General features: G+C 35.6%; 1 protein-coding gene across 1 annotated transcript in view; it reads right to left on the minus strand.

Moving 5' to 3' along the window:
- Positions 1 to 23,906, minus strand: part of LOC108702259 (low-density lipoprotein receptor-related protein 1B-like) — a 724,128-nt gene that overhangs the window by 219,531 nt on the left and 480,691 nt on the right. Inside the window, exons 35-40 of the mRNA XM_041578093.1 lie at positions 13,504 to 13,638; positions 12,792 to 12,921; positions 8,291 to 8,417; positions 7,983 to 8,134; positions 7,565 to 7,689; positions 3,621 to 3,992 (exon numbers count right to left, since the gene is read on the minus strand). Of these exons, the coding sequence (XP_041434027.1) occupies positions 3,621 to 3,992; positions 7,565 to 7,689; positions 7,983 to 8,134; positions 8,291 to 8,417; positions 12,792 to 12,921; positions 13,504 to 13,638 (1,041 nt within the window). The remainder of the gene's footprint in view (positions 1 to 3,620; positions 3,993 to 7,564; positions 7,690 to 7,982; positions 8,135 to 8,290; positions 8,418 to 12,791; positions 12,922 to 13,503; positions 13,639 to 23,906) is intronic.

The raw sequence follows: 23,906 nt of genomic DNA on the forward strand, positions 1-23,906 counted from the left end.
GTCCCTCGGACTTCTTTACCCCATGTATTACTGTATATTCCCTGTTTTTGCTTTACAACACTGTGTAATATAGTGGTATTTCATAAATGATATTTGTTTTTATTATTACTATTACACTTACATTTCCAAGACCAATTTTAAATGCAAAATCCTAACAAACCAACGGTAAAGAGAGTCAGTTCTGACCATTTGTTCCATATCATCACTACATCCATTACATCCATTGCTTTTATTGCATTTATTGGACATTGGATAGCTCTTCTTCTCCTTTTGGCCCCCCTCATCTTAACCTTTTTAGTTTTTCGTTCCATTACATCATGCATGGCTTTTAAATATTTCTAAATAAATACATTACTAACTGACCTATTAAGTACATTCTTTGACACTGTGAAAAGGGTTTACTGAGCTGTTACCAAACCTGTTGCGCCACATGGATGCTTGCTTTTACAAGCTTGCATTTTTATTTTTATTTGTTTCATCATTCATTCTTACTATTTAATGTTATAAGCTATAATTAAGCAAACATCAGCCCTGTGGCTTTAATATAAAACAAGATTGCTACCTCTATCATTTAACGTGACTGATATCCTTCTCTTCAGGAATCTAGTAACTAAATTCATATGGTTGCCAAGAAAACTAATTATATATTTCATAAACTATGCAATTATTCAAAGTATGATAAAAAAGTACACATCAACATGTAAAATAAGAAAAGCAAGCAATGTTCGAAGTAGACTCTGACAGTTTCCCGGGCATTGCTATTTGACCCAAATATGCCATAGATCAAGGGAACCTTTTGTTTGTTACTGTACATTAAACCTTATGGGTTCCTAGTCTTATCATACTTTCCAATTAGTCTGCAGCATTGGAATGGATATTGCTGTTGCTTATTTAGCCCTGATCCATATCTGTAAATGCCTTATTATCAATTTCCCTGGCAACTGCCATCATACTGCCCACTGCATTCGCGAATTTCGCGCGAAATTCGCGAAACGGCGAAAAATTCACGAAACGGCACCGGCGTCTCGTTTTTTCGAAAATAATTTTTTTGTCGCCGGCGAATTTTTGCCGCAAATTTATTCGCTGGCGGCGAAACGCGCAAATTCGCCGCGAATTCGCGCCTGGCGAATAAATTCGCCCATCACTAGTTGGAATTGCTGCTGAGCCATTTTATGGAGGGGTCCCTCAGCTAAGTTTCAATAAATCTCATGTTTGTTTTACTTGTATGTGTCAGTTTAATAACTCTACAGACTGAACAAGAGCCCTTCTCAATACAGATGCAAATGTGATATAAGGAATCTGTATAATAACTGGTAAGAAATACAAAAGCCCATAGCAACAAAACAAATATTTCCTTTAGTAATCTCAGTATGAAAGAACATCAAAAGTCAGCAGCCATGTTCCTACATAACTTGGCAAATGTTTACAAATATAATAGAAATCAAGGTAGGTACATCAATATATTTTTAGTTCTCAATGTATGGAATGTATTATATGAAAATTATAGAAAGAATGTCTACAATCATAGCCCAATCCACTGTATGACATCTGTGCACTAGGACCAGAAAGCAAAGTCCCTTACCCCCAAATAACAGGTATCGAGCACTGAAGGCACTAGAGTCCATACTTGTATATAAATACTTGTATCTCACTAACAAAAAAAGCAAATTAACTTTTTTGGTTAATGTCTAACCTAAAGCTTATTTTAAAATTCCCAAAAAACACATGCTTTCCAATTGTGTAAGCCTTCTATAGAATTTCATTTAGTTTAAAAAAGGACATCCACATAAAATGAACAGAAAGATTGTGCATATTCAAATGCAAAGAAAATAATCAGCCACATCAAGGGCTATTCCAACTGAACAAATAACATTTGATAACATAGTAAACAGATATCAGATATCAATAAGATACAAAAATATAATTACAATTGTTTATTGTGTTTAAGTAACATTCTAAATTGCTCCAAAACAGGGATTTTTACGGCATTTTTACGGCATGGCTCCCTTTCTTTGCATTATCTTCAATTTCAAGGTTATACAGCCCACTTATTCAACCTCAGATGGGATCAGTAAAAACATCAATATTTTAACAGAACTATGGCTTTTTGCAAAAGAAGCATACCTTGTATTCAATACCAGCCAATTGCAATACCAGCTAAATATCCAGGAATAGTAAATAGCTTTTCACCACGTTTCACCGCAAAAATTACACCCATAGACTCTTATAGTGTTAAAATGTATCATGTTTCAAACAAGTCATCCATCACTATCCAGGAAATATATCTGCCAATACAGAAATATGCCCCAGATTGCCATTCAAATGAATCATTATAATTTTCTGTATGAGAGTAATGTAATAAAAATTACAGACAGATGTGATTTCCTAGGTCTTTTAAAGTGGACCTGTCATCCAGACACAAAAATCTGTATAATAAAAGTCCTTTTCAAATTAAACATGAAATCCAATTTCTATTTTTTAGTAAAGCATTCATAGCTGTTGTAAACTCATTTAAAAATCTCAGCTGTCAATCAAATATTGTCTGCCCCTCCTCTATGCCAGTGGCATTGAGGCGGGGCAGACAATTACTTTCACTTTCCATTCAGCACTTACTAGATGTCACTGCTCTCCACACATTCCCCCGTTCTCTTTACTTTTTAATTATGTAGCCAGGGCAAGGAAATGGACTTCAGGTCCCCCATTCTGGTACACAAACATGATTCTGAGATGATGTTAGGCTTGTCTTAATAACAGTGTCCACAAAATGGCTCCTGCCTGCTTGCTATAATTATGAATTCCCAGACTGAAGGAAAAAAGATTCAAATAATTTATATAGTGTAATTAAAGTTCATTTTGCTTGACTAATGTGGTAAAATAGGATTTGGAATGTTTTTTTTGGGTGACGGGTCCCCTTTAAAGGTTTAATTTCGAAAAGCAGAAGCCACCACTACTGCAGTGTGAGGCATATTTTTTTGTGTGTGTAGCATGTTCGCTAACAAATGGCATATGAGATATGACCCCACAAATGTTCCATAACCCTCAACTAGCAAACTATATCACCTTTAATGTTTTGTTAGAAAAATACAAAAATAAAACTAATTGGCAGGTGGAGTTTCTGCTTCTCTATGTAACATAATGGAAAACTCATTCTGATACGTCTGAACTTACCAAATCAAGAGCTGAATTCAACACTGTATACCAAACCTTCTAACAAGCAATGTTTTCCATAGTATTAAACATTATCATATAAAAGTTCCAAATGGATTATAGATGAAGTCACAGGTGGTATATTTGTATATTTGTTACATTTTTAAGTCTTAAGTACTTGAATATAGATCTTATAGATTTTGCAGTAGTAGTTATAGAGGCTGCTACTGCAAGAAATCTGGTAAATCTGGGAGAAGAGTTAGCTTGTCCAATCAAATTGCAAAAACATTTTGATTGTTAGGTTGCTGTCACAGTTGAAATCACAAATACAGAAATTACAATGCTATATATGCAAATTCAGATGGGAATGTAATCAGACATTCAGAAATACATTATAAAGGATTCAATACTTAGCTGAATACTAAAATGATTTTTCATTACTAGCATGCAGTTTACACTAAAGGGTTACTTACTTTCAATGATTATTTTCCTTCCTGTCCAATCATCATTGATTAACTGTATATTTCCAAAGTGGGTGTCACTGAAGAATATCCGGCTAGGTCCTTTTTCGTTGGAGTTATAGTCAAATGCCAAGGATATTACATTTTTAAAAAAATCTGGATTTTCATAAGGCTGTATTGGTGAATTGAGATTTGTTTCATCCGATAAATGAATACTCTTTAATATTGTTCTCCCTGAATATAATAAGTAGCCCTCGTGTTTTAAACAAGTAACCCCATTTTTTGCAAGATATCCATGAGCACAGGCACACGTCCTTTGCATATTCCCTCGGTATAAACAGAGCTGTTGACATCCTCCATTGTTCTTGGCACAAATGTTGGTACCTGCAGAGAAAACAAATATTCTGCCATTTTGCAACAGTCTCAGATAATTGACTTGATATTATGCAACACCTTTATGAGGTATCCTAAGGTTTTTTGGTTCATATGTTTACTTCATACGGAATAATGCTTTAAAACTCTTTTCTAAGGAACTTTGTGGTTATGAACATACCTTCTTTTGAGGAAAATAGCATTGTAGCTCAATAATTCAAGGTAAAACTTTCAAAATGTAACCGTTAATATTTATAAAAACTTACTTAAAAATGTATTGTTATTCCTAAAGTAGGTAAAAATGCAACACATTTTAGCTAACAACTAACAACAGTTAAGTGATTGTATACTGAAGGGAATTATGCATTTGGTAAAGTAAGAATGTGAGAATGAGGGCACACATGAAATGGAGTAAGTAGCACATACTGCAGAGAGGCTCTGCCCCGACCAAGCTCAAACACCAGCTAAAACTACTTCTGCAGCAGCCAAATAGCACCTGGTGTCATAGAAAGAGTGATTAGTGATGGCAAGAAACAGCCAAAAGAACGATTTCCCTATACTTACAAAAAACACCAGCCGAGCGTAGACCTACCATATTGTGGACACAGACCCGGAACCCCCGTTTGTCTCCTCAGCTCCTAGCTCTCCTGGGCACCCTGAGAGAGGCCAGGAACCTTCCTATGTCCCCACGCTGACACAAGACCAGGACCCGGTGACTGCTCAGGTACTCTCACAGCATTTAACCGCACTCCATGATAAAATCACCTCCACCATAGCAGACACTATCAAAGCAGCACTTAGAGACATACAGTTTGAAGTGACTAGCTTTGTTGAGAGAATGGATTATTTAGAAGACACAACAGATGAACTTATTCAAAGGCACACCATGCTGGAGGAGTAAAATCACCTCTTACGATCCGAATTGATCTCTCTAAAATCACATGCAGATAACCTGAAAAACTGGTCCCACAGACAGAATTTAAGGGTGAGAGGGGTCCCAGAAGAAGTGAATACACAGGATATTAGAACATATCTACACACTCTATTCTCTTCCATCAACCCTGATCTCCCTCCAGAAGCCTGGAAATTTGATAGAGCACACTGGACACTAGGACCTAGGCAGATGAGCCACGGGATATATTGGTGTGCCTACACTATTTTGGAAAGCATAATTGATAAAACGCGCCCACATTGAACATCAAGGCCATCGGATCCAAATTTTCAATGATTTCTCCCCATAACACTTTCTAAATGACGGGAGCTACGCCCAGTAACCCAAAAACTCAGAGAACAAGGCATACCATATTGCTAGGGTTTTCTGTTTAAACTCATGGTACTCAAAAATAATTTATACTACAAGACCTAGTTCAAGGACTTCAATTCCTGAAGACAATAGGCGCTGCAACTCCAGATCAGCCACAGCAATCACCAACTCGACAACAAGTTTGGAGGAGGAAAATCACCTCTTACGATCCGAATTGATCTTCCTAAAATTACATGCAGATAACCTGAAAAACTGGTCCCACAGACAGAATTTAAGGGTGAGAGGGGTCCCAGAAAAAGCGAATACACAGGATATTAGAACATAGAAGCCTTACCCCTAAATCTGCCAGCAGATATTAAAAACTCTCTATCATCTACTTTCCATAACATATGGAAAGACCACACTCTGACCAAATATCAAACCACCACCTGGAGCTCTGAGCTCTATTTATATTTACACATAGGGGCATATTTATCAAGGGTCGAATTTCGAATTGAAAAAACTTTGAAATACAAATTCAAAAAGACCAACTGAAATTATGTCTAAGTTTTTTTGGTCGAATAGGTTCGTATATGGCCGAATTCAAATCGTACGAATCAAAGGAATATCGCATTCAATCGAATTTGATTCAAAGTTTTTCCCAAAAAAACATTTGATTTTCGAAAGTCCACCAATTGACTCTAGGAGGTCCCCCATAGGCTAAAACAGCAATTCAGCAGGTTATATACAGTATACTGTGATATAAATTTTGAATTTTCCTTTTTTTTCAAATTCGAATACCCTCCCCTGATTCCAAAATGTCGGGACTAGATGGGATATCTTCACCACTACTACACTTTAATTAATCACTGGAAAACAACTTATTTCTCCCAGGAAGCCCAGTTTTTTTTGACCCGCCAACATAGTTGGCTCCACACCTTGAATGTTCATATCTTTAATACACAGTTCTCAATGTGGACATAGCCTTGATTCCTTATGGAAAAAATTTTAATATGACATGTGAAATGTACCCATATCTTTTTCAACTCCATTGGACCTCTACTAATCACTGGACCTAAATGCATACTATGTCATTTTTTTTCTCATGTTATACAACTGTTAAAATTAAGTTACAAATTAAAAAAAAAGGAATGTGAGAATGCTTATGGACAAGGTCATGCATATACAGATCAATATTTTTCTCAATACAAAAGCAATCAACAAGTAACAAATATTTGAAAAAAAATATTAAACTGTGCATTGATTTTTTTCTGTAAGAAATTATTAGCAACATGCAATCATCAATGTTATTTAAAGAAAACATTTAATTAATGAACAATCAACTTGTAAGACGCTATTAGAGATATTAAGCTTCTGTAACCTCATGGGGAAAAACGTAATACTTTGTGTAGACTTTAAAAGTAATGTACAAAGTTTGCCTCTAGCCTATTGATACTATACAGTATATATATATATATATATATATATATATATATATATATATATATATATATATATATATATATATATATATATATATATAAAACATATATATATTATATATATATATAAGTATTATAGACTGCAACATCAGTGTGTTGATTTAATGAGTCATTTAAAATGCATCATTGCTGTGTTCTTAAACAATTTTCACTGTTTGTTATGCTACTTTGAGAAAGGCTCTGGTGGAGCCGAAACGCCAGTCCATAGCTCTTCAATAAATAATTTTTTATTTTTCTAAGACCTGCGAGTGCTGATCTCTCTTTTTGTTTTGTATAACTTATGCACTGATCGCGCACCCAGGCATATTTATATCTTTTTTCGTGAGTGCTGGCATCCCTTGGAATATATATATATATATATATATATATATATATATATATATATATATATATATATATATATATATATATATATATATATATATATATATATATATATATAATTTACACTCAGTGGGGGTAATTTATAAAGTCTGCGCAGTGCATATTTATTCACAAATGGTTGTATTACCCATGTTTTTTCCTGAACATTAATATATTGCAATCCTCTGCCTGTCCGGTTTTTGCGAATTTGCATTGTGAATACCTTTTCGCAAGTGGCTCACAAATGAAACAGGTGTTTGCATGAGTGCGCCCAGTGTGCAAAATTGTTATGCGCGGAAATAGCGTTGACAGTAACTTAAATTTGCAAATTGCAAAAATGTTTTGCAAATATTTTCTCCGTTACCAAAGTTGTGGCGTAATTCAAACGCAGAGTGTGCACATAAATATTCACAATTTCCAATTTTAGACATATTTAAGCATAAATGGGAAAAAAAGCACAAGTGACAAATTCCAACCTTTTTCTCTGGCTCTGTTAAACACTTTCACGTCTTTGAGGTTGATACCAAGGCTGGTTCTCATCGTCACTGCATCAGTGGCATCATTTTTGTGGGCCCTTCTAATGGAGCCATTGGAGTGTGCTCTGTCAAAAAAGTTAACAATCACAGATCTACAACCATCAGATAATTAAAATAAAAAATTGTTTAAGCATAACAGACAGCTGGCCTAGCAGACAGCTTGAATACCTACATGTCTGTGACATACTGTAAATAGGGTTTAGCTTTGAATATAAAAAGTACCTTTTCTAGGAAAATAATATGGTTTTTGTGAGATCTCTTTTGTGACCTTGCAAGAAATGGCTAATCCTACAAGGGTGAAGCAGCTGGAACTGAAATAACATTTTGAGACTCAAATACTTATGGAAAAATAAATTACCTGTCAGACCAGTAGATGTAAGCCCCGAAGACTACAACAGAAAACATATCCACATTGCTCCCTGACAGCACAATCTCCCGATTCCGTCCACTCTCAAGGTCGATCCTTTCTATCTTGTCTGTGCGCGCATCACACCAGTATAATTTATTTTCCTAAAGATCAATTTCAAAGTAAACTTCAGCAAGCCCTCATTGCAGGAGGAGTTTATTAAGAAAATAATGGAAGGCTAAAGAGACAAAGCATGTTGCTGTAAAACAATATTCTAGTTAATGTTTTCTGAATATGTAGAAGAAACTGCAAAATCATACCTCGTAATCCACAGAGATTCCATTTGGCCATGAAATTGCTGTGTTCACTAATACAGTGCGTTCTGAACCATCTAATCGTGCTCTGCTTATGCATGGAGTCTGACCCCACTCTGTCCAGAAGAGATAACTAAAATATAGATGAAAGAAAATAATAAGAATTATAACCCTTTCTTAGCCAAGGGTCAGCCTTAATCCCCATAATTTAAGTTCACCGTAAAATGTTATAGACCGTTTGCATATAAATGTTTTTTTTTAAACAATTCCAAAAAAATGTATATAAACTTTTTTAAAAAATGTACACTTAAAACGTATTCGCATTATTATTATAATGCCATGGTGTTTGGGATGTAAGATCACACGTAGTAAGAATGGAGTGTAATGATTTTGGTGTTTAAAAGAGGTGTTAGCTTGAAAAACAAATGACTCAAACTGATGTTGAAGGCTACAGCTTTTTAGAAAGCATTTTTTTTCAGCTGAAATTCTTTTTCAGTTAGTCCCATTGACTTCAATGTATTATATCAATAATTTCAATACTGTGGATGTTGGTTGGTTCTTTGGTCAGCCAGGTTTGAACATTTATATATTAATGACCCAAAGCCTCATTTATTGCCATAATTGTTCCAGTGTTGTGATAAAATGCATGCAATGTTATGCTCGTACTGACAGTTTATTAAAGCAGAACTAAATTCTGCTTCCTGTTCTGTTCTGACCTTTACCCTGTCTATATCCTCCATCGTCTCACTCTGCATCTTGCCCTGCCTTTTCCTCCCTCTCCTGCTATCTGCTTCAGTCCTCTCTTGCTATCTGCTCCAGTCCTCTTCTGCTATCTGCTCCAGTCCTCTCCTGCTATCTGCTCCAGTCCTCTCCTGCTATCTGCTCCAGTCCTCTCCTGCTATCTGCTCTAGTCTCCTTTTGCACTCTATCCCCAGTTTGATATGATATATTCCCGCACTGTCCTGTCACATCCAGTCTTTTCCTGTCCTGAATTGTCACCCTCTTCATCCTGTTTAGTCCATTCCTGATCTTTGCCCCATCTCTCCTGTTCCTCTCTGCACCTGTTCTAGTCTGACTCATCTGCCTCTTCAACCTGTTCCTGCCTTCCCTTTACGTGTTCCCTAGGCACATACAGCTCCTGCCTCAATAACTCACCCTTCCCTCATCAGTCTCCACAGCGCCCCCTACCTAATCCTTGACAGAAACATCTATTAAATTTATGTACCATGGGTTCCTTCAAGGGTTACACTATAGATGTACTGTGCAATTCTCAGGAGGTGGAACAGAAGTACAGTAGCAGCACCAAGCACAACTATGTGATGCAAGTAGTGTTGGGCCCATGTTGGGCCCGTTTCGCTTCACAACAAATAACACAACAGGTTTTCACAGTGAAACCTGGCAACAATTTTGCTCCACACTAGGTGCAAGTACATTTAATGAATTGTGGTGATTTGGCATCAACTACACATACAGTTGCACCTTAACTGCATTTCAACAAATTCTCATGACATATACATGTCAAAGACTGTCAACATGAAACTATATCATAACAAAGATTCATGATTATGACACCTTCAGAGATATTTGAGGGCATAAAGTTTCCAGTCCTATGCAAACCTCCCAAAAGCATAAATATAATGTGTATATTTCTTTTTAGATAAACTTACTTGGAATGATAAAAGCAGACAGCACACACTTTAGAATCGGTGATCATGATAAAGCAGCACTCAGCTGCATCCCAGGAACTGGGTATAGTAATCAAAAGATAATTCCTCAGAGGAAATTGAAAGTGCAGGAAATGAAAGCTTAAAAAAGTGAATCACCTCATACAAGTCCAAAGGATAAATTATAGAAATTTATTTTGTATAATTTGTATCCAGCATTCTTCTATTAAACTCTAACTCCCAGCAACTTTTAGATGGGACCTGTCACCCGAAAAAAGTATTCCAAATCCTATTTTATCACGTTAGTCAAGCAAAATATGCTTTAATTACACTATATAAATTATTTTAATCTTGTTTCCTTCTACCTTGTATCATCTCAAAATCTTGTTTGTGCACCAGAATGGGGGATCTGGCCCATCCCCATGCACTGGTTACACAATTGAATTGGTAAAGAGAGAGGGGGAATGTGGGGAGTGCAGTGACATCTAGGAAGTGCTGAATGGAAAGTGAAAGTCATTGCCTGCCCTGCCTCTATACCTAAGGCATAGAGGAGAGACAGGCAATATTTGATTGGCAGCTGAGATTTTAAATGATTTTAAAACAGCTATGAATGCTTTAATAAAAAAATGATTTAATGATTAATTTGAAAAGGACTTTTATTATACAGCTTTTTATGTCTAGGTGACAGGTCCGCTTTAACAGCCGGAACTTACTGTATAGTGAACTTTCTTATATTTACTTTCAAATTTATAGAATTCAATCTACTGTAGATCACACTGCTGGTTTTCCTTTTAGATTCCTCATTATATCCAAATTAAATCATTCATGGCTTGAAATTTTAATAAATATTTAGTTGAGTCTGGTAAATTGAGGGTACTTGTTCTAAAAGCTCATTGAGAACTGCTATATCACCAAAGAGAACAAGTTTAAAACAATCTCTGAAAATTCAAATAACAATGTGATCTACAAATTCCCAGAATATCAGGATAAAGTAATTACATATGACACAATTTTAATTCTTAAAAAATGCCAGCAATTCAAATTTGACGTTTGATAAATCACTATCAAACTATATTTAATAATTCAACTCTTAAAACCACAATTTACTTGGATAGTAAGAGACCAATTCAATTGCAGCTCTACTGAATTTCATCTAAACATGATTTTTTTCTGTCATTTTATTTGATAATTTCACATACAGAGCTTATAACTGTACACCCCTAAACCATCCCAAAATCTTTTGTTTCTTTATTTTATTAGCTATTGCCCATAGAGCTATATTTGTCCTTGAATTAGTGTTCAAACAAAGTCACTTCCGGACCACAGCATAGGGTTGCAACCTTTCCAGTTTTGACTTGGTTTTCAAAATTAGGAAAACTGGGTAGGATTACCCGAGATTGACATGGTGATCGGCCTATCACCAATCTTCACATCATAGTCACACCTCTGAAGTAACTAGCCCACATCTACAATGGCAACACCCTGCTACATCACCAACATGCTCCTCTGCATCATCGGCCCACCTGGAGTTAGCAAAAGCAAAAGGTGGCAACCCTACCACAGCACCATCAATGGCATTCAGAGTGTGTTCCACTAGCTGCATTCACTTGGTTGTGTGTAGATAAAATACACAAAATAACACATCCTCAAGGCCACTGGACATAGACATAGCCAAGTAATCATATCTTAGGAGCAATTTTTTATATATGAACTTGCTGCAAATTGAGATAAATATATGTGGATACAAATATATTTGAATTTAAGTTTTTTAAACTAGAATTGTTGGGATTTATCAAATAAAAAACAACTAATACCTGGTGAGCTTTTATAAAAGTCAATGGGAGGTATATTTTTGACATTTAAGCTATTTCATTTTTCTAGTTTTACTAGAGTTACTAGAACAGTGCTATTCTCATTGACTATACTCAATCAAGTTTAAGCACTACATTAGGAAAAACAGTTTTTAAAAATGAATTAATAGACCTCTGCAAGAGAAGATCTGAAAATCAGAAGTCAAGTTTGAAAATATTTTAAATGTGAGATTTTTTGCTTTAATTTTCTCTAATAAGTACTAAAATTCAAAACCTTAAATTCAATTTAAATTTGAATAAATTCAAAGCTATCAAATGCTCAGGTATGCTAACCTCAAAGTTATAGGAAATCACAAATAAACGGGTCTTGCATTTCCAACGATTACTTTAAGGGGCAGATTTACTAAGGGTCGAATATTGAGGGTTAATTAACCCTCGATATTCGACTAGGAACTAAAATCGTTCGACTTCGAATATCGAAATCGAACGATTTAGCGCTAATCCTACGATCGAACGATCGAAGGATTATTCGTTCGATCGAACGATTAAATCCTTCGAATCGAACGATATGAAGGATTTTAATACAACGATCAAAGGAATATCCTTCGATCAAAAAAACGGGACCTTCCCCATAGGCTAACATTGACTTCGGTAGCTTTTAGCTGCCGAAGTAGGGGGTCGAAGTTTTTCTTAAAGAGACAGTACTTTGATTATCGAATGGTCGAATAGTCGAACGATTTTTAGTTCGAAACGTTCGATTTGAAGTCGAAGTAGTAGTCGAAGGTCGAAGTAGCCCATTCGATGGTCGAAGTAGCCAAAAAAACACTTCGAAATTCGAAGTTTTTTTAATTCGAATCCTTCACTCGAGCTTTGTAAATGTGCCCCTAAATGCCTGGGACTTTAATTCCTGGACCTATTCTAATAATGATTTCTCCTTATCTGAATTAACTTTAGTGACTTTTTCTTCCTCTCTTTTGTACTGTCCATTATTTGAAAACGCAGCAATTTCAGAAAAAAAACATTAATAATTACCCTTTCTCTGGATGTACTGCAATAGCTCTGGGCTGGTCAATACCTCTTGAGACCACCACAAATCTGAATGAACCATTAAGTCTTGCAACTTCAATTACATTAAAACCATGATCAGCCCAATATATGTTTCCTGAAACAGAAAGAAATAATTTAGCATTATATTGCATGTAAGTAGTTGAATACTAAATTATGTTCCTTTATTTACATTTCTTATCTTTTTATTATCTATCTTTCTATCTATCGATATCGATATATATATATATATATATATATATATATATATATATATATATATATATATATATATATATATATATATATATATATAGAGATATAGAGATATAGAGATATATATATATATATAATGGAACCGCAGTTGCTTAACCAAGGCTTACCCAACAGTTGCTGGACTACAACCCTGATCATACTCTAGTCAAGCAGGAGAAGTTAACTGGCCAGGCATGTGAAAACTGGCTATACATCTGCGTTTGTTATTATATACAAAATACAAGTGCAAAGAATTCACTGTTGGCACCTATTTTGAAATTTTAAAACGTTTACACAACCCCAACTGCAACCCATCATAATTAGAGATCAACGAATCTGTCCCGTTTGGATAAGAATTAGCGAAACTGCAAAAAAAAATGGCAAAACTGGCTGGTGAAATAGAAGCAAAAATGGGGTATCTTAGCAAGGTACAAAAACTACTTACCAGCAATCCAGTCTATAGCTATTCCTTCCACTCTTCCCAAGCCATTAGTCATTATATCTTCTTTCCAAGTCTGGTCCCTTCTGGTGCGGCTGATTCTGTTCAAACCCATATCAGTCCAATAAATTGAGTCATTTCCTGCAATGAGAAAAATAGAGGAGTTAATTTGCATATAGTTATTTTAATATTTGCTTTTGTAGGGGACTGTTCAATGTATTCCCCATTTAATGTTCATTCCCCTAAAGATTGGTCACCAAGGGGACCCTTAGTTAATAGGGAGTAATTCCCCACTTCCTGGGTCACAACATGACCCCAAACTATCCCAAGTTTGGCCACTAGGTGGCACTGTGTAATAATATATATTTAAGGAGCCATGTGTTAAATTGCAAGAACCACTGGCATCCAATTATTGTGCACTGCATACAGTTATACAACACCCTGCCACCACACCGTTGTGAGGACTCCTTGAGAATTATACTGTAGGTCTCATCCGGAGCACATATTTAGGATAAAGCTCACAGTCAGAGTAACAATGGCGCTCATTTTACTACAGCCTTACAGTTAATCAAAGTGGTGTAATGGAAGTAGTCAAATTAGCAAAATTAGAGAATGGGGTAAAGCACCTGGGTAAAATATTATATGTTTTATCGTGACATTAGGCAACTAATGAAAATCAAATACAAGGTGGACTGGCTAAATGCTTAGCATGTAAATTATAGCTTTTACTCAAAATGTATAGGAAAAATACATTCTGTACAGCATTTAGGATAATTTAAAACATTGATATATAATATTGAATAGTTATTGTGTATCTCTGAGAATATTTGTAACATGTTCTCTTCTGTTGGCCTACATTTTTCTATGCAAGTGAACTATGCTGTGGGTGGATACTTTTATGACTTTAGATGAGGAACTGGATAGTGCTGTTATATTTAGTTGGAAACTTGGGATCATTTTCCCAACTTCACACTCACACACACACACAAACAACAGCATTTTCTCTGGAAGAAATGAAAATGGTTTTGCCAGAAGGGTGGTGAGGATGTGGACTGCCCAGCAGGGAGATGTGTTTCTATATCACATACCTTCTAGGCCAGGAGGAGCTGGCCTAGGGGGTAAGTGATCAACTTGTAATATAGGATCTCATGCTAGAGACCCTGGTCCAATCCCTGGTTCAATAAGAAAAGTTGACACGCACAAATAAATCATGAAATATATAAGCAGCTGCAAGAAAAAATACTGTTACAATTTGTAAAATTTTCAATAAATAAAACCTTGAAATATTTCTGTATATCCCTGCACTCCAAAACACAGCACTTAACTCTGCTTTCTCCTTATGAATGTAGTACTGCCTGGCTTAGGTAGAGCTGTATCCATGAGGGGCAAACAGGGGGAGGCACCTAAGAGTGCTGTTGTCACCTTGTGCCCTGTTTTTAATGTGATCTAAACCTAGTGAGAGTTTTCCAGGGTGTTCATGGAGACATTGTTATCTACAATCCAATGAAGGATTATATTTTATGTTTAAATACATATTTGGCAGTTAGTATCTGAACACTGTGGAAAGATACAGTTCAACCCTTGCAATGATGATTTAAATGGTAGTTTGATATTGTTGCTTTAAATAAAAATATATAGTGTCTTTAAAAATATATAATATAATAAAAACAGGAAAAAGCAAAAGCAGGAAAAGTACTAAACAGCAAAAAAATGTCAGACTTGCTATCTTGCAGCACAGATACAAACAACATTGATTTCAGGACATTTCCCAATGACTGGACTTTTCTCAATCATAGATTTTAAAGAATGTAAACAAGAGCATTGAACTTGGTAGGTTACTTATTACTTCCCTCTTGCATAACCAATTTGAACACTAAATATAAATCAAAAAGAGAGAGCAGGATATAAAAAAAGAACTCCAATTACACTGCTGGACTTCACTTTACCCTGCATGCAGTTACTATTTGCTTTTTAAAGCTGCAGCATAGGCATCATTCGGCGAATATATGCTAAATGCAATTAAAGCAGAAGTAAAGGCTTTGTACACTTGGGGGTGCCAAATGTTAGGCACCCCCAAGTGATTTTATATACTTACCTGAAACTCCATCCAGTGCTCCTATATGCAGAAAACTGCACCAGCCCGGGGTTATACCAGTGAGCACCACAAAGTGATCCTCTTCCGGCGTCTAACATTTGGCACCCCCAAGTGTACAATGCCTTTCCTTCTCCTTTAATGTCAAAAACCATAGAGAAAAAGGCAGTAAAGGTAATTTATGAAGGCACGGCAAGTGTGGGTCGCTAAAATGTCTGCAATGGAAATATATTGAGGCAATTCCTTATGGTACTTGTGTCCAAACAGTATCCTGCAGTTCCACATCTTCAGTTGACTGATGCACAACAATGTATATTGATGCTGAGGAACTCTAGAACAACAGTTCCTCGATATTCAACCTAGTGGTATCTATAGGCTTAGTGAATCAGATGTAAGCACCAATTTGAAAACACTAGGCATAGTTTACACCCATTTTGCATCTAAGTACAAGCTCAGTTGCTTTATCTTGATGCACAGGGTGCAATTGCAGTGTTCACAAATGTGCTGGAATAATGGGAATAAAAAAAATTATGAATAAAAACATGATGATTTGTGTCAGTTATTGCACTTAGCACATTAAATGTGGGTTCATAAAAGCTCCTATTCATTTGCTTTCATGTGTATGATTAAATATGATAAAAAACAATAGTTCAATAACCCTTGCAATTAAACTCTCATAATAAGGGTCTTCTTACCTACTGGTCAAGTCACACACTGCTGCATTGTGTGTCCTATTAATTGGCGGCCAGTGGCCTTTGCTAAGTATTAAACAGGAGTTACTTTGCTGTACCATGATACTTTTGAGTTAGGCCCAATGCCATGAGGTTTCCTGTTATGAAGGCAATACATATTTTGATATTCCCACTCTGGTGTGTTTTAAGTCAGGGACTAATAATTATGAACATATATAGTAAACTATCAGTTGTTGATGTGGGTCCATAGAAATAATCCAGTTTTTTGTTATCAAATTTTTTTTCTGTTTTTGCTATCAGTGTTGTATCATACCTTAATTTGAAAGGAGAGAAAATGTACCATATACAGCTAGTGAATTACATTAAAGGGGTTGTTCACCTTTGTAACAAAATGACAAATCTAACAGTTCACATGAATAGAACAAACTTTTCCATAGAAATAGTTAACAGAAAAAGTACAGTTCAAGAGATATTCACCTCAGAAGTGTCCCTGTACTAATCCTTCAGTTGCACACAGACCCTGTGCTGGGAGGGGGTCACTGACCCCCAAAAACACTACAGTGTTCACTTCCTCTTCCTTATATGACATTACACATTGTACTGGCAGCTAACTTAACTCCTATTGGCTATGTCTGCTGTCAATCTGCCACTGCTTCCTGTGCTGGGCTGTGCTGGGGAATTTGAGCAGCATTCAGGTACTTAAGAGAAACTGTTACAAGTTTGTGAGAGGGAGGGGGAGTGTGGGCTGTGTGCAGCAGAGACTTCAACTGTGCAGATGGGGGGGATCGAGGTGCTTGGGACCTGGAGTTTTACGGATAATGGATCTTTCCATAATTTGGATCTTCATACCTTAAGTCTACTAGAAAATCATGTAAACATTAAATAAACCCAATAGGCTGGTTTTGCTTCCAATAAAGATTATATCTTAGTTGGGCTCAAGTACAAGCGACTATTTTATTAAAAAAAATCATTTTTAAAATGGATACTATGGGAGATGACACTTGTACTTTCCAGAAATATATTATTTGGGGGGGGGGGGGGGGCATGTATTATTTTGTGTATTTACCTCATATAAAATCATTATTCAGCAGCTGACTATTTGTATGAGCTTGAGGCTTTCCAAATGAGTTGAATTTTTGTGCATAAAGTAAAATATTTTTCTGGTATAGATCCCTGTATCATGAAAAATATAACTTTTTAATTTTTTGGTATTTAGAGCTCTAAATCTTGTTCCAGAAGTGGAACACTTAAACACTTAAAAAAGGTATAGTTTTCCTAGGTAAATTACTGCCCCCCCCCCTCGGGAGAGCGCACAAAATCACTTAGGGTTTCCACCTCACCCTTTTAAAACCAAACACATATGAAATCCACAGCCTGCATGGCTAATTAGCAATTAATTTAGATACATGGCTGCACAGAAATCAGTTCAGTCTGCAGCATCTAAATGAGTTGATAATTAGCCATGCAGGCTGTGGATTTCATATGTGTTTGGTTTTAAAAGGGTGAGGTGGGCAGCCCTACTGTCCCTGCTAGATGTTACATACGTTTCTAAGCAAGTCAGTGCTGGTTTTTGTTGCAATTTTGTAAATAACTGACATTATGCTTAATGCCAAAGGTATTAAAAGATAAAAATATAGAAAAGCCAGTATTTATTCCCAGAGGTTGCACTCCATTCAGTTTTAGTCTAGGCAGAAGGAGAGTGCCAGAATTGGGAGAACAATGTTGCTCCTTCCTTTTCTGCAGTATTTGTCTGCATGGCTGTGTGATTGTTTGTTACAAAGCAGGTTTGTTTATATGCTGCGTCTGTTAACCTCTGCCATTACAATTGAGTAATCAACCAATGACCATTCAAATTATGTGACCGGTTACAGTTCACAAGCACCCAATAAATTACTAGGAGGAGGGCAGTATCAACATCCAATAGGAAACAAGTAAGGGCAAAGCCTGGGCATGATGATGTCATCATATAGGAAGTTCTTGGTGTGTCAGGTTCAAAATAGGCCACTCCCATCACTTCAGAAAACTGGTCAGAGAGACAGGAGAAGGACTGAGTTAATAGGTATAAAAAATTAGCTTTTACAATGGCATTTTTACTTTTTGTTATGGAAAATGGGTTTTCTAACACATTGAGAGCATTGTTAGTGGTTTCATAAGATTTGTACATTGAAGGTGAACAACCCCTTTAAAAACATCAATACTGATGAAAGAACATCATATATTTCAAAATATTATCCAGTTTAAAGGCAAATTCTAAAAATACACAACTAAGAAAAATGACTGATGCTAACATTTGCAAAGATGTTTTTTTTGCAGAAGGATAATAATTTCCCCAATAGTGGCAGATGTGCTTGATATTAATTAAAACAAATGGCAGAAAGCAACCTGCTAATAATGAATTATGTTGTGGCATGTTTACAACAACACCAAAACATGCATGCACTAACAGTTTTTTTTGCAGAAGTTGATGCTGTAACATTATGAACTGCCATTAATTAGGAAGATAATTTATCCTGTCAACATAGTCATTATCATTCAGTAGATCTAGGTCAGAATTGACTCATCTATCCTAATAACAGATGATAACCTGAATGTGTGAATTATGCACATTACTGTAAATGAGGGAGGGTTCTTTATAGGAAAAAATCTGGGAGGTGTTCTAGTGTAAATCCACACTAGAATTTAACAAGTTAGATGACTGGACTTCTTTTTTCTAGTGTACATAGATATTTCAATTATATATTTTGTTTTCTTGTAGCATAGTGTATTTTTTAGTAAACCAATATAAGGGCATTTTAGTGTCAAAAATATTTAATCTCATTTACAAATATAAAAATGAGTTGAACCAGAAAATATTTGATCAGTTGTGATTTGTAAATGAGAAATAAGGGGTAATTTACTATATTGGAGGCCCAATACTAAAGCATTAAGGTGTGCGAGAGTGCTCATCTACAAAGCTTGTGTTCCCCTATACACTTGATGGACTTTTATCTTGTTTAAACCAGATCTAACTATGTAACTATGTGATCCTCACTCAGTGGACCAAGTGCAAAAATTGGCACTTGGTATTCCCTATATACACATACTGTACAATAAAGGCCAGTTTCTTTTCCTGGACAGTAACCCATAGCCAAACTATCCTTTTTTTGTTATACCTGCAGCTGGTTGAAAAACATCAGTTATTGGTTGGACAGCTAGCAGGAGATCTATTTTTCCATAAAATTGATCATCAGACCAGGGACCGTCCCTTTAGACTAGAACTTTTATTTGCAGTGGCATCAGTAATTCTTCACAGTGAGGACAATGAGGATGTGGAATGCTCTGCCAGATGATGTTGTGATGGCTGATTCTGTTAACACCTTTAAGAGGGGCTTGGATGATTTCTTGGACAAGCATAATATTCAAGGTTATAGTGAATATATATATTATATATATATATATATTAGTATATATAGTTTCAATGGGTGTGTGTGGGTATGTGCTCTGTGTTTCATTTGGAGGGGTTGAGCTTGAACGACTTTGGTCTTTTTTCAATCCAATTATGTAACTATAACTACTCAGGTGCAAGTTTGTCCAGAGTTGACAAATTAGCCTAACAGATTTGTGGCTGAAATTTCAAAATCTCGTTGGATACAGGTTGTTCTTACATATGAGATTTTTTAATCTTTTGATTGGATTTGTTTAGCCCTTTAAACAATGTAATTGTCACATTTGTGGGACTAGGGCAATCACTTGTAGACAAAGTACTGATTGCATACAGGTTGGTTTTTGTTTTTGTTTCATTTTGGTACCTTTTTTTGAAGATGGTTACCAATGGACAGAAACCTATTTATTCACACAAAATGAGAGACAATTTACTTATAAGCCTCACAATGCCTTAGTGAAGCAATGCCTTCCTTTAGCCACTGGTTTTGTTACTTTACAATATTGATTTCCTTGAGTCAAAAAGTATTGTTCATTTAGGTAATATTGTAAGAGATGATTAAAAAATTGAAGATATTAAGAACAATGCCATTTGTTCACTGATGCAAATCTGGTACACCTATTCATGTCACTTGCTATGGGAACCCACTAGTGATGGGCAAATCTGTCCCATTTTGCTTAGCCGAGAAATTCGCAAACCTCAGAAAAAAAATCACAATGCCATTAGTTCACTGATGCAAATCTGGTACACCAATTCATGTCACTTGCTATGGGAACCCACCGAGAAATTCGCAGAACGCCTATAAATTATCACAAAAATCCGAAAGATTTCCTAACACATTAAAGTCGATGTGCGTCAAAATTATTTTGATGCACTACAATTTTGACATGAGTGACAATTTTTGTACACGCAACTTTTTTGTCCAAATGCATTAAAGTCAAAGGGCGTCCAAATAATTTTGACGCGCGACAATTTTTATGCATGTGAAATTTTTACACATGCAACTCTTTTCTCCAAATGCATTAAAGTCAATGAGCAATGCTTAATAATTTTGACATGAGACAATTTTGACAGTTTTTTTTTTGTCGCAACAAATGTTTCCACTTGAAAATTTTTGCCGCAGTTTCACGAAAACATTCCCTGCATATAAAATCCGGAAATTCGCCGTGAATCCATGCCTGGCAAATAAATTCTCTCATCACTAGAACACACATTTCATGAAAACCACAGCATGGCACAGTAAATAAATACTTAAATATAATGAGTAAAATAATTAAAAAGATATCAAATAATGGATTAAAGTACAGAAAACATCTTATTTCATGAATGACACAGGAACTTAATTCTTGTCTTCTTCTGAACTGATAAGGAATAAGCGGGAAGCACCATTACAACTTTAAAAAACACATGCCAAAAATACGGTGGTGGCAGCAGTTTTAATTCCTGTGGATTTTATCAGCATCTCCTTGTGACAAAGTAATGACTGTATCTAAAAACACAGACAGTGATGGACATGCTTATTTTAACTCATTTATATTGTCCTGTTTGGTTTCCTCCAACACAAAATCTAGAGAAATTCAAAGGTGCCACTCCATGCTACATTACATGGCTTTTAGGTATATTTTTATTAATAAAAGCTTTACAACCTTCAAAGGAAAAGATCACATACTACTAGAGCTTGAACAGTGTAAAGGAGGATTAGCAATTTATATCTATTGATTTTCACTTGTAGATGCTGTGTGACACCTAACAATATAAACTTGCTTATTCTATTGATGTAGTGGAGTACTTGCCAATAAAACCACTATGTGAATTCCACTAGCAGTTATATGGAGTACTAGGATATCAATTAATTCCCACAACGTAAAGTGGGATTATAGTGTTTGACCTATTGACACTGAGAATTCATTATGCTTTATTTCCTCATTTGCCTCTGTTATTAAACTCACTTTATATAGTGAAACAACTTTGTCTGTAAATAAAACAAAGCGTATTGTGTCAATACATACTTGGACCTGCTGTGTCATTTTCAACCCTTCAGAGAAAGGCTGATATAGGTGATATCCTTAACCTAGAATGGCTACAATCTCCAACTGTAGTCATTCATTCACAAGTTATATGACACAACACAAGAAAAATCATCAGGCAATATTCCTGATCAACCTAGGCCTTTTTATAAGAGACATTTTATATTTTATACAAACACTTATCTTCCGCTAAATTCCAATATAGAAAACGTTAACGTAGGGGACAAGAAGCTGCAGGAGAGCTATACGTACCAAGGGAAATACAAAATAGTTTACCTTTCTAGGAATAGAACTAAGTGACTCACTAAGCTAAATAATGAATTATTATACTAACTTTCTCTTCAAACTGAATAGAAACTATAAAAATGTCAATACTCCCTCACTAGTTAATAATTTTTATTATTATTGTTAATAATAATAACAACTTATTTTTTAGAGCGCCAACATATTTTGTATGGGGTGCCGTTTGTCCCAAATAAATTCTGTATACAAAACTATCCCTAATACACAGAATGAATGTCTCTCATGTTATATAAGTATTTGTGACCATACACAGATAAAAAAATATACAAAAGACTTATTTCTATTAAAGAATGAAAACAAAATCTGGTTAGTGCACAAAAGGATGTCAGTATATCACAAACTCCATTCTGTACAGTTTAACAAGCAATCTGTCTCACAAATGTATAACCTCCATGTAACAGACACACTTATGTGCAAAGTTACTTACAGAATGAATTATGTAAAAACAAAGTTGGACATAATATATAATAGTGTAACTAACTAGTGCTTGTCAAGCTAGATTTGACTGACAAAATAGATAACTGTGACAGAAAGCAAGATTTTATAGTACAGAATTCATTCTTTCCACAAAATGACAGTTTTGTTTCACAAAACAGATAAAATAACCATTCTGTGAAGCAACACTGTCAGTCACATTCCTGAACCAATAAGAACAAAGCTTATTGCCATATACAAACAAGATGAGAAGTGGCCAGCTCTGCTCCACATGGCTAAGGCAAAGTATCTGACCTGCTATAGAGGGCGCCCTCTAATGTCCCCTGTGCTGCATAGTAATAAACATGAACAAACCTTTCCTAAAAGAGCTGCTGTTAAACACTACAGGTTCATAAATGGAAGTTTTTACAAATGGCTGAGAAATATAATGCTGCACTTCTAATGATTGTAGAAAAAGAAAAGTATGCAAAACATAAATATAATCATTTTATGTGATATGGCTATTCTTATTGTAGTAACCTGCTTGTGTGGCCATTTTGGTTAAGGGCATTCCTGCTGTTTTGCTATTATTATGACTTACTCCTATTCCTCTTCCTGTCTAAGCTGAGAGCAATAATGGGACAGGCCATACCCACCTGCCATTAAATGTACCAGAAGTTACTGTGCTTGTCTGGCTGCTTTGCCTGACTCTCAGAGTCAGTTATAAGTTTTGTATATGATAGTTAGACTCCAATGTCTCCTCCTAGCTGTAATCTTGCACCAATTAGCTTGTAGTAGTCTCTTAATAATGTGCTTAGCTATAGTTCAACTACTACATAATATCTTTAGCCAGAGACTTGGGACTGATCATGTGCACAGTGCATACCTCCCAATTGTCCCTTTTTCAGAGGGACAGTCCCTCTTTTGACAGCTCAACTTGAGGTCCCTCATTTGTACTGGAAAGTCCCTCTTTTCTCTGCACTGAACAGCCAGAAAAAGAAACAAAGTTTCTAACTTAATTGGCTTTTGGCAGAGAGGCCAGTACAGCTAATAGGTGTAACTAAGATGCTTTATAACAATTTTGAGATAAGAAAATAAGTAATTTTAACAGTTTAGATAAGGAGAAATATTTTCAAATTTTTATAACCTGCCAAACTTTGTAAAATGAACATGGTAATTAGGGGGTGCTGCCACAAAATGGGTGTGGTCAAAAAAATTGCTGCACTACATACCAAAAAAAATTTTGTCTCTCTTTTTATTTCCAAAATGTTGGTAGGTATAGTTCAACTACTACATAATAGCTTTAGCCAGAGACTTGGAACTGATTATGTGCACAGTCACGCATTCTGTATAGTATGATGTGTAGGTTATATGAGCAGCCACTCCTGAGTACTGTGTGTAAACAAAAGGGGGTAATTTAGGCAGGGGCAATTTTAGGGGATCATAATCTATTTATATAG

This window comes from Xenopus laevis, chromosome 9_10S (genome assembly GCF_017654675.1).
Source record: "Xenopus laevis strain J_2021 chromosome 9_10S, Xenopus_laevis_v10.1, whole genome shotgun sequence".
NCBI classification, from domain to species: Eukaryota; Metazoa; Chordata; class Amphibia; order Anura; family Pipidae; genus Xenopus; species Xenopus laevis.